The sequence below is a fragment of the Pelophylax lessonae genome, assembly GCF_965119305.1.
Source record: "Pelophylax lessonae genome assembly, chromosome: 12".
In the NCBI taxonomy this organism is placed as follows: Eukaryota; Metazoa; Chordata; class Amphibia; order Anura; family Ranidae; genus Pelophylax; species Pelophylax lessonae.
The window spans coordinates 77,634,144-77,646,404 of NC_138779.1; the positions used below are offsets into that span (position 1 = coordinate 77,634,144).

General features: G+C 41.0%; 1 protein-coding gene across 1 annotated transcript in view; it reads right to left on the bottom strand.

The window, feature by feature from the left end:
* The window catches only part of SLC2A5 (solute carrier family 2 member 5), a 106,603-nt gene that overhangs the window by 72,780 nt on the left and 21,562 nt on the right, over positions 1-12,261 (bottom strand). The window contains exons 2-3 of the mRNA XM_082274287.1: positions 8,205-8,294; positions 4,464-4,562 (exon numbers count right to left, since the gene is read on the bottom strand). Of these exons, the coding sequence (XP_082130413.1) occupies positions 4,464-4,562; positions 8,205-8,252 (147 nt within the window). The 5' untranslated portion in view covers positions 8,253-8,294. The remainder of the gene's footprint in view (positions 1-4,463; positions 4,563-8,204; positions 8,295-12,261) is intronic.

Sequence of the window (12,261 nt, forward strand, 5' to 3'; positions counted from 1 at the left end):
ACAAACACGCATAAATGCACCTAAAGGCATGTACAATATGAGCATTTTTGTATGTTGTTTTTTTCTGCCAGCAGTTCTGGTGCATTTTTTTTGCTGCCTAGTGTGCATGGACCCTAATAGTTGAATCGCTTTAGGACTGCTCCATAGCAGATTTACAGCTACAGGGTGGCTCTCCTGTGCAGAATCACTTTAAAAACACACAGGATGAAGATCTGCCTAAGTAAAAAAAGGCAGATCTACGTTCTGACAGGGGGAAGGGATGGATTTTGTGTTCCTGCAAAGCAGACAATAAAATCCATCACTTCCCCTACTAAAAACACCTAACATAGTGCACAAAAACACTGGCTAGGCACATAGTTAACCCTTTGATGCCCATTGCCCTAGATTTATTAACCCTTTCCCAGCCATTGTCATTAGTACAATGACAGCGCATATTTTTAGCACTGATCACTTTATTAGTGTCACTGGTTCCTGCAAAGTGTCAATTCGTTTGGTTGTCCGCCGCAATATCGCAGTCCTACTATAAGTTGGATTTCTAGTATGAATAAATAAATAAAAATTCCATAAATATATACCATACTCTGTAGACGCTATAACTTTCACATAAAGCAATCAATAAACGCTTATTGGGATTTTCTTTTACTAAACACATGTAGCAGAATCCGGCCTTTCTCTTCCGGCCTGGCGTCCCTGGGTTACTCCTGCCCAGGGACTCAGTGCTAAGGACTGCTGAAGACTCCACATGGCACCAAATCCATTGCCCTTCTCCACCCTGATAATAGCTGGAGACTCCACATGTCTTCCAGGGCACAGCTTGCCGAACAACCAGGCCTCGATTGTGGACACTTTATCCAAGGTAAGACTTCAACCATTATGGTCCTTAGGAGGAAGACAAAAAAGGAACACGGATGCTGACTCAGAGCAAAGATTTATGAGAGTTGGGTCCTATAGGGGAGGAGTGGAGGCAGGGTTAACCCATACGTAGGCTGCCATGGAGTCTGTCAGGAAATTCAATTAATTAAAAAAAAAATAAAAATTATTGTATATGATTTATAGCAGAAAGCCAAAAATATTGCTTTTTGTCTTCAAAATTGTCGGTCTTTTTTTGTTTATAGCGCCAGAAATAAAAAAATGCAGTGGTGATCAAATACCTCCAAAAGAAAGCTCTCTTTGTGTGGAGAAAAATAACTGCGCAATTGTCAGTTAAAATAACGCAGTGCCGTATCGCAAGAAAATGGCCGGGTAAATCTTCTGGAGGTCAAGTGGTTAATTCACACATTGTAGCTGAGTTGCAGGATGTTGTACTGAAGCATTTGAAAGCATGTGGACCATGGCTGCCTATTGTATTAGGCAGGGGGAGACGGAGCTGCAAGGATCATGCGACCAGGCCACAGTGGATTAAAAAGAGGTGAGTATACAGATCTTTTTTTATACGGGGTATGCAGGCTAAGTAGGAGAAGGGAAGGAACATTTTTAAGAATAGTTAATGTTAGTCTTTACTTTTTACTTTAAGCCGAACCATCGTTATGACAGCCAGATAACTTGCATTTTCAAAGGTAAGGCTTACCAGTGGCAGCCTACAAACTGATCTTACGACAGGTTACCATAAATCAACAATTCCAAGCTAATTAAAACCTGGGTATTGAAGATGAGCTGATGGAAGACTGCACAAAGACAATGATACAGGCTGTCATTGCTAACCTTCATCTGAAAATGCTAGTTGTCCTATTGTAATGCTAACCTTCTTCAACGTTTAGGACACTCGGAATAAATGTGCAGTAAGTGAAGTCAGAACAGCATTTTTGTTCCAGGTTTACTAAATCAGAATGTATTGAAGCCATTGGATCAGCATGATAACCAAACAACTAACATTTTTAGGAGATGCGAGGACTAATATCCTACATATTTTTCTCAGCACAGGTTTTTTTACCATCTTTATTTAATTTCTTGTAACTGGATAGCAGCTATTGTACACTGTGTTTAATCACATGTCTAGGCCCCCCTTACATTCACCTAAATGACATTACACATCATGCAGGAGCAGAACAGGGAATTATTCCATTGCATTGGACTAGTTACGTTTTTTTCTGCTGTAAATCTACTCCACCATGACTTGTTAACGCTGAGTTATAGTAATTTTTTTGTTTATTATTAAAAGTCAGCAGCTACAAAAAGTGTAACTGCTGATTTTTAATACACAGCCACTCACCTGCCCCACGATACAGAGGTGTACTCACCCCAGCCATGTTCTCCTTGTGTCCTCCCTCGGCGGCGTCGGCATCTTTACTATGGGCACCTGGCTGTGACATCTTGCGGCTTCACAGCCAGATGCCCACTGCGCATGCACGAGCGGCACTGCGCTCTGTGACTGGTCCCGAAGTCTTCTAGGACCTGTCATGTGTCCCAGAAGACTTCGGGAAGGAGAACTTCTGCTTCCGATCGCCTAAGGTAATCGGAACGAAAGTGGGAGCAGGTACCTGTCAAAATCGGGTGCCTACTCTCCCCCCCCTTCCCCCTCCTCCCCAAAAGCTCTGTTTCACAAACAGGAGTCAGGGAGGAGGCCTTAAAGCGGAAGTTCCACTTTTGGGTGGATCTCCGCTTTAAGTAATAGAAGGAACAGGAGTGTGCACAAAAACAAAAATGTATACATAGAACTCAATTAAAACAGAACTAAACTCATCAATTTAGCTGTTTCTCAAAACAGTTACAGTCAGGGCTTGTCATAAATAATAACTGAAACCGTTACTAGTGTGCTTATGTTAGCTCTCAACTGAACTGTTAACCACTTCAGCCCCGGAAGATTTTACCCCCTTCCTGACAAGGCCCTATTTTGCGATTCGGCACTGGGTGACTTTAACGGACAATTGCGCGGTCGTCCGACGCTGTACCCAAAGGAAATTGACATCTTTTTTTTTCCCACAAACAGAGCTTTCTTTTGGTGCTGTTTGATCACCTGTGCAATTTTTACTTTTTGCGCTATAAACAAAAAAAGAGCGAAAATTTGGAAAAAATAACAATATTTTTCACATTTTTTTATATGAAATTCCCCAAAAAAAATGTAAAAATCAAAATTTTTTAACATTTTAGGCCAATTTGTTTTCTGCTACATATTTTTGGTAAAAAAAATCGCAATAAGCGTATTTTGATTGGTTTTTGCGCAAAAGTTATTGCGTTTAATAACTAAGGGAAAGATTTATGTCATTTTTATTGTTTGTTTTTTTTAAGGAGTAATGGCCGCGATCTGCGATTTTTTTTGCCGGACTGCGACATTGCGGCGGAGAGATCGGACCCTTGACTGACATTTTTGACACTTTTGGGGGTACCAGTGACATTACTACAGTAATCAGTGCTATACATATGCACTGTTACTGTAAAAATTACAGTGGCAGGGAAGGGGTTAACTTTATTAGAGAGGCAGGGGTTAAATGTGTCCCTAGGGGCATGCTTTTAACGGTAAAGGGGTGGAGATTTTCATTTAACCACAGAGACATAAGATCCTACATAGCAGGATAGTATGATCTCTGCTGTTACACTGGGGAGAATGACAGGCAACTTTGTTTACATTAGCCGCCTGCTTTTCTCCCTCTCCACCGGGAGATCGCGAGTGACCGGCGGACATCGGACCCACCGGTCACACGTGCAGGGATGCAGGGGAACGAGCAGGGGCGCGCGCTCGCCCCCTACAGGCTCCTGGGCTAGCGACGTAGTACTACGTCACTTTGTCCAGGAGGGGCTGACTGCCGCAGTAAATGTACTTGCGGCGGTCGGCAAGTGGTTAAGCCATCACATGGCCGGTGTCATAACTGATCACAAGTGCAGCATCATGGAAACAGTAGATCAAACAGAGGCTAAGATAGCAGCTTCCTTGGCTGTAAAGTATAGGAGGGATTAGTTCTACCTTAAAGTGGTAGTAGAGTCAGTAATTACAAAAATCACCTACAGGCAGGGTTTTTATAACAGAAGAGACTCTAGAGGTCTTTTCTGTCATAGCTGCCCCCCCCCCCCCCGCCTATGAGCAGGTAATGTGTTCTGAGCCACACATGCACAGCTCAGACCACATTTATGGGCCACTATTTATGCCACATCATAAATAGTGGCCCATACTGCATGCGCAGGAGTGACATCATCTCGGCCTGACCATTCAAGCGGCTGAAGATACAAAACCAGGAAGGAAGACAGGGAGAAGATCAAAGTACCAGGGACCAGGTAGAGCCTTAGCAGCGCAGAGCTGGAGGGCTCTGTTTTTAGGTAAGTCTGTCATAATGTATTAATATGCAGTGCATACTAGTACATTATGACCTAAACAGGCAGGGGGGCCCATGGTTTTTCCTTACCGAAAATACTTTACTACAGCTTTACCTTTCTTCCACATAAGATTTTGCTTTATCTACAGTTTTAAAGTGATTTTGTTATGCCACCATTCTACAAATCAAAAGCTTTTAATGAAGTTCTTAAGTACTCACAGGGGTTGGAGAATTTACAGAAGCCACATTGTACCCATACTGAAATGATGACCCGATCGTCGCCACCAGAGTCACCAAGACGAGTGTTGCTGTCAGTCGCTTAAAAAAGGAGGAGCAGATTGTTACCTGAATAGATGTTGACCATTTTGTTTTACACTATTTAAATTTAATTATTAGAATACCATGAAATAAATGTACAGGTAAGCATCTGTCTGTACATGACAGTTGATCAAACTATTACTTTTCTACTATGAAAAGTTATTCCCATCTGTAGGTCTAAAAGAACTGTACAATAAACTGTTTCTAAAAATCACCTTGATGTTTGTTTGTAGTATGCCAGAAGTAAACATTTCTAAAGTCACCTTTGTTGTAATTTTTATGGTAAGGGTAAAGTTTCTGTTCGATGATGAAGTCTTCCATACTTATCACATATGTCTTGATGTAGCGGCCCTGTGAGGTTCTGAAACATTGTACTTATTTTGGTCACTATCAGGAAAATTATTCCAACCGGTGTACTACTTCGCATAGATAGTGCTTGGATCTGGGGGTCATCAGCTCATATTTTAAAGTAGAACATTATATAATTTATTAGGAGAACCTCGTGCTACTTGGTAATTTGGTGGTTTACGCCAGAGGAAGGCCCAAGCCTGAGAGGAAGTCCATGTGAGACAAGCACAGCTAGGGAGCTGCAAGGAAAAGACGCAGAGCTAAAGTTCATCATCTGTGCATACCATTGGGATGTGTTTGATGGTCAGGAAGACCAAGAGGTGTTTGATGGTCAGGAAGACCCTGCAGAGGTATTCAGGGCAGTGAAGCTGCCACAAGAGGGACCGGAGGCTGAAGGTTATATTTTTCAGTGATGGTTAGAACCTTCTGTGTAAGATATATGTGTATGAATTTTCACTTTCTTTTAAATAAAAGTGGGCTGCCATGCCCATTGCAAACGCACCTACCACTTAAGTTTAATCACCCCAAACTTACAATAAGAAATTTCTAGGAGATAGAGTTTTTTTGGGCAGAAGAGACATGTGTCTCTTTGTCTCTTTGTCCCTTTAGCTAAAAAGATACCTTCTTTCTTACTTTATGAACCTTGCCTGTGATACGTTTGTAGTGCAGTGTACACTACTGATTCATTTCCAATATCAGGAAAACTGCGAGACTGGAGCTGAGTGCCCTGACAATGTTACTCCTGTGCACATGTAAAAAAGGCGAAAGAGGAGGTGCACAGTGTCTGTGGATGGAGTAGCAAAAGACAGCGTAAGGCCGCTTTGAACAGAGAGGCATGTGTGTCATAATATGTAAGTACAGTTAGGAAAAAAGTATGTGATCCTCTGCTGATTTTGTATGTTTGCCCAATGACAAAGAAATGGTCAGTCTATAATTTTAATGGTAGGTTTATTTTAACAATGAGAAACAGAGTAACAACAAAAATATCCAGAAAAACACATTTCAAAAAAGTTATAAATTGATTTGTATTTTAATGAGTGAAATAAGTATTTGATCCCCTACCAATCAGCAAGATTTCTGGTTTCCAGGTGTCTTCTATACAGGTAATGAGCTGAGATTAGGAGCACTCTCTTAAAGGAAGTGCTCCTAGTCTCAGCTTATTACCTGTATAAAAGAGACCTGTCAACAGAAGCAATCAATCAATCAAACAGATTCTAATCTCTCCACCATGACCAAGAACAAAGAGCCTTCCAAAGATGTCAGGGATAAGATTGTAGACCTACACAAGGCTGGAATGGGCTACAAGACCATCGCCAAGCAGCTTCCTGAGAGGGTGACAACAGTTGGTGCGATTATTCGCAAATGGAAGAAACACAAAATAACTGCCAATCTCTCTCGGTCTGGGGCTCCATGAAAGATCTCACCTCATGAAGTTTCAATGATCATGAGAATGGTGAGGAATTAGCCTACACTACATGGGAGAATCTTGTCAATGATTTCAAGGCAGCTGGGACCATAGTCACTAAGAAAACAATTGGTAACACACTACGCTGTGAAGGACTGAAATCCTGCAGTGCCCGCAAGGTCCCCCTGCTCAAGAAAGCACATGTACAGGTCCATCAGAAGTTTGCTAATGGAAATTGAAATGATTCAGAGGAGAACTGGATGAAAAAGTTGTGGTCAGATGTGACCAAAATCTAGCTCTTTAGCATCAACTCATTCACTGTGTTTGGAGAAGGAGGAATGCTGCCTACTACCCCAAGAATACTATATCCCCCGTCAAACAAGGAGGTGGAAACAATATGCTTTGGGGTTGTTTTTCTGTTAGGGGGACAGGACAACTTCACCGCATCAAAGGGACGATGGACAGGGCCATCTACTCTCAAATCTTGGGTGAGAACTTCCATCCTTTAGCTGGGCATTGAAAATGGGTCGTAGATGGGTATTCCAGCATGACAAAAGTCCAAATTACATGGCCAAGGCAACAAGGGAGTGGCTCAATGAGAAGCACATTAAGGTCCTGGAGTGGCCTAGCCAGTTTTCAGACCTTAATCTCATAAAAAAATATGTGGAGGGAGCTGAAGGCTCGAGTTACCAAACGTCAGCCTCGAAACCATAATGACTTGGAGAGGATCTGCAAAGAGGAGTGGGACAAAATCCCTTCTGAGATGTGTGCAAAAACCTGTTGGCCAACTACAAGAAATGTCTGACCTCTGTGATTGCCAGCAAGGGTTTTGCCACCAAGTATTAAGTCATGTTTTGCAAAGAGGTCAAATACTTATTTCACTCAATAAAATGCAAATCAATTTATAACTTTTTTGAAATGCGTTCTTCTGGATTTTTTTGTTGTTATTCTGTCTCTCACTGTTGAAATAAACCTACCAATAAAATTATAGACTGATCATTTCTTTGTCAGTGAACAAACGTACAAAATCATCAGGGAATGAAATACTTTTTTCCCTCACGGTACGCTGTGCACCACTGCAAGGGGGGATTTTTACTTTTTAATGGAGTTGGGCTTTAATAAATACTTGCTACACAGGATATGATACGGGAGATCCCTCTATTCTTCCTTTTATGAGTCATGTTGCCCTACACTGATTTGTGGATTGCTTTTGGAGCAAGAAGCTTGATATTAAGTGTGATAAGACTGCTGATCATTGTAGGTCTAGCAGTTAATTTAAGATACATCTCCACAGAGGTGTTTGGTTGAAGATGTATGACTACAGAAGAGAATTATTCATTCATCACTGGATGTATTATCACATGGACATTTTTTCACTTATTTTAAAAAAATGTTGGTACAGAGCATTTTATTTTGTTTTGCACGATATGAACTTTGTTTCAATACAGTGGATTAGCACAATTTTTATGTGCTGTGCTGTACTTTTTGTTTTAACTTGAATTTGTGATCTTATAAGCACAACAACTGTTTGGGTATGTACAATTAGCCTTACATATATAGGTACATCTAAGTTTTCTCGAAAAATGAATTCACACTAAGCCTTGTGAATAGAAAAGTGGTTGAGAAGACTCTGTTCTCCAAGAAAAAAACAAAACATTACTGTTTAGTATAAAAAAATAAGATAAGATCTCCCCTTCACATTACATTAGTATTTTTCTCATTGTGTTGCTGAACAAAACCAATTAGCATTTCCCTTTAAAAGAACACTTTATTTTTAAGCTTTGCATTATATGAATTATTGTTTACTACAAGTTATTATTATTATTTTTTTGGTATTTTTAGTTCTGGGTTTAATTTGTTTCATTTAGAATAAGGTGGGATGTACTTACCCCCTTTCTCTCCACCTGCTTGTCTTTGCTTTCTTCCAGGTCTGCCATTCCTGCAGGAGCCCCTCAGTCCTCACAATCCACCAGCCAACACTGTGAAAACACAGAATGTTAACGGGCATTTGTTCTGAACTTTGATCGTGTTATCAAATCAAGAGAAATTACCGTTTTGTTTTTTTTCCTCCATTAAGCACAACTCACTGACAAAATAAGAGCAAGCAGTGCGGTTTTCTATAATGTTTAACCACACTGCATGGTGTTTACAGGAATATAATCATGAATTTTCAAACGCATTATCTATATGAGTTTGTCTGTTATCCAAGTCTTTTAGCAGATTAATAACCAAATCAATGTTTATTAGGACTATAATCGTAGGAGCAGATTATAAATTCCCTAAGGGATAAATTAATAAGTGATTTATTTTCACTTTTTTAAAAATTATGTTATCACTATTGCTACTTGTTTTCCCAGGATAACATAATAGTAAAGAGTCTGATTTCTGCTTCAATTGTTTTTATTGAAAGTTTTCTGAACAGCGCTTAATTTATAAAATAAGGTCTGCAGTTATCGACAGCAGGGTTTGCTCTTGGATACGGAACTGGCTAAAAGGGCGTGTCCAAAGGGTGGTAATAAACAGCGCATACTCAGACTGGTCTGAGGTGGTAAGCGGGGTCCCCCAAGGCTCAGTCCTGGGACCAACCTTGTTCAATTTATTCATAAACAGCATTGAGGACGGGATCAGTAGTTCGATATCAGTTTTTGCAGATGACACAACATTGGGCAGGGCAATAACTGCACAGCATGAAGCATATATCCTACAGAATGACCTGGACAAAATAACGGAGTGGGCAACGACATGGCAAATGAGGTTTAATGTGGAGAAGTGTAAGGTTTTGCACTTGGGGACTAAAAACTTAAAAGCACAATACACGTTAGGAGGGGAACCCTTGGGGGAATCAAAAATGGAGAAGTATCTGGGAGTCTTGGTTGATGATAGATTAGGCAATAGCATGCAATGTCAAGGGGCAGCTGCCAAAGCCAGCAGAATATTAGCATGCATAAAGAAAGGGATGTATTCCAGAGATAAGACTATAATCCTTCCACTCTATAAAACTCTGGTCCGACCGCATCTACAGTATTCTGTCCAGTTCTGGTCGCCAGTCCTCAGGAGGGATGTGTTGGAGCTGGAGAGAGTCCAGAGAAGGGCAACTAAACTGATTAGGGGATTGGAGGACCTTAATTATGAAGAGCGTCTGCAATCGCTTGATTTATTCTCCCTGGAGAAGAGACGCCTGAGGGGGGACATGATAGCAATTTATAAATATCTCAATGGGGATCTAAGATTAGAAAAAAAGCTATTCAGTCGAAGGGAGTACGTAAGGACTCGAGAGCATACATTGCGATTAGAGGAGAAACGTTTTTAACCTCAGGCAACGTGGGGGGTTCTTTACTGTTAGGGCTACAAGATTGTGGAATTCTCTACCACAAGAGGTGGTTTCTGCGGGAAGTATGGTGGCTTTCAAAAGACTCTTAGACTTACATCTCAAGGATCAGAACATTCAGGGCTATGTGAGATGATTACAGCCACACACACCTACACAGGTTGAACTGGATGGACTATTGTCTTTATTCAACCTCACCTACTATGTAACTATGTAACTATGTAATAAGGAAGGGGCATTTCAAAGCAGAGCGGCGAACAACCCTCGCTATTAAGCTCTGTACATTCAACAACATAAATACATAACAAAAATACAAAGGGGAACGTAAAAGGGCAATAGCAAGTAGGCTGATACGACCATGGTGTTGGGGGAGATCAACATATGATGAATAGTTATATCAAAAATGTGTAACCTCTACAAAGAGCTCTTCAAAATGATAGAACCTTTAACTTTTGTTATTAGATTTAAATCCCCCCCCCCCCCCCATTGTCATAGAACATTTTAGTCATTTATTGGAGATAAATTCCCTACAGTTTATTAAACATAAGTAAGGAATGGAGAAGGAAGGGGGGGGGGGGGGACCAGTGGTGAAAATAAGAAAGATATAGATGAAAAAGGGGAAAGATGAATCCATCCGGGAATCTATCGCCAATTATTACTGGAGTCAACACTGTGTGTTCAGGTGAGCCAAGGGAACCTGATTTTGTTGAAGAGGGGTTGTTTGTCTAGCAAGATAGTTACATAGTTAGGTTGAAAAAAGACACAAGTGCATCTAAATACTAAGATACTCACTATTTTTTGGTTTAACATAATTCATGTGAATTTACGTTTCATTAAAGCTATGTCTAAGGCTGGACTTTTCCAAGCTGTTACAATAGAAATTTTGGCTGCTAAAAACATGTAGTATATTAAGGTCTGTGTATATCTCAGGACATTTTCAACTGGCTTTTTTAGTAGGGCAATGCTTGCATCCTTAGTAATATTGACCATTGTAACTGAAAAGATCAAGGAATGTACCCTCATCCAGAACAGGTGCACTTTGGGCCAAGTCCACCATATGAACAGAAACAGACTTATCTGGCCACATTGCCTGAAGCAGGAGGCCAATGTACCCAGATACATTTTTGCAAGACGTTCCAGGACCAAGTACTATCTGGCATGCACTTTGTAGCAAGCCCCGATCAGAGCAATGTTTAAAATGCCTTTACGAATTTGTGTGCTCCAATTACACCAGTCCTCCGCCTCAGGAGCTATGTGCTGATCCCCCTCCGACGCTGTCTGGTAAGTTAAACTAACCGAGGGATTGGAAAATAATTCATACAACATGGAAACACACCCTGCACAAGGAGGCATCCTGCATGCACCTGTTCTCAACCATGGTACGTATTGCTAGGTCAGAGTTGTTTTTCTGTAATGTTTTAGGAAAATGGTAAACTTGCTGTAAATAAAAATACTAAATGGGGAGGATTTCCAGGCTGTTTATAAAGTAAGATGGAGAGCGAATCCCTCTATGGTCAATATAGTCCCCAAGTGGTAAATTCCCTTATTCAACCACCAGCCAAAGCCTTCAGATTGCATACCAGGTGGAAATAAGGGGTTGCCAAAATGAGGAGCAGCAGGTGTATGGGTCACACCACACAGGAACACAGAGGCCATCTCCTACAAATCATATCCCACAAATGTATAGAGTGGGAGAGCGTAGGGCACAAAATTGCTTTATGATATCTCAAAGGAATCCAGAGTATTAAATCCATTGCATGTGGAGAGCAAGCTTGGGCCTCTAGGGATACCCAGTCTGGCCTATAATGTCTATTGTGGAGATGGCACAATTGGGCTAGCTGAGCCGCCACATAGTATTTCTTAAAGGCTGGCACTCCAAAACCTCCCATTTCCTTGGGGACATACATTGTGGCCCATGCTATCCTGTGACATTTTGTTCCCCAGATGAATTAGAACATTCTTGATTGAAGTTGTCGCGTTGCATTACCGGGGACCTGGATAGGCAAAGTTCTTAAAAAATATAACAGCCTAGGTACGACTGTCATCTTTACAGAGGCTATTCTCCCTATCCAAGACAAGTTCACAACACACCACCTCTTCACATCCTCCAAAAGTTTAGCAAATAAAGTCGGATAGTTTGCCTTATAGAGAGAGGAAGTGTTGGGGGTTAGGTGAATTCCTAAGTGGGAAAGAGATGTTTGCTGCCAAAGGAAAGGATATTGAGTCTTGAGCAGTAGCGGAGCCAGAGGACTAGCTGGGGTGGTCAAGTGTCATCCGCTCCCTGAAAAAAAAAAAAAAAAAAGTCCTGCAGCGGAGCTTTCACACGGAGCGGCCGTGTGAAAGAGCCCTTAGGAGGTAAAATAGATAACAATGACTGCACAAGTTAAAACACATAAAATGCACAAACAATATTTAACCCTACTAAAATAGAGGCACTCTCATTAAATATTGCTGAAGCTCAATTAAACCAACTTAGGCACACCTATAAATACCCATGGTGCCTACATACCTTTTTAAATCTGGAAATTAGAGTTTTTCTTACCTCTTTCTCTATGCTGATAATTTCCCCTGTTTTCTGAAAGTAGAAAGCTTTTGAAACAGTGGCCCAAATACAAGCA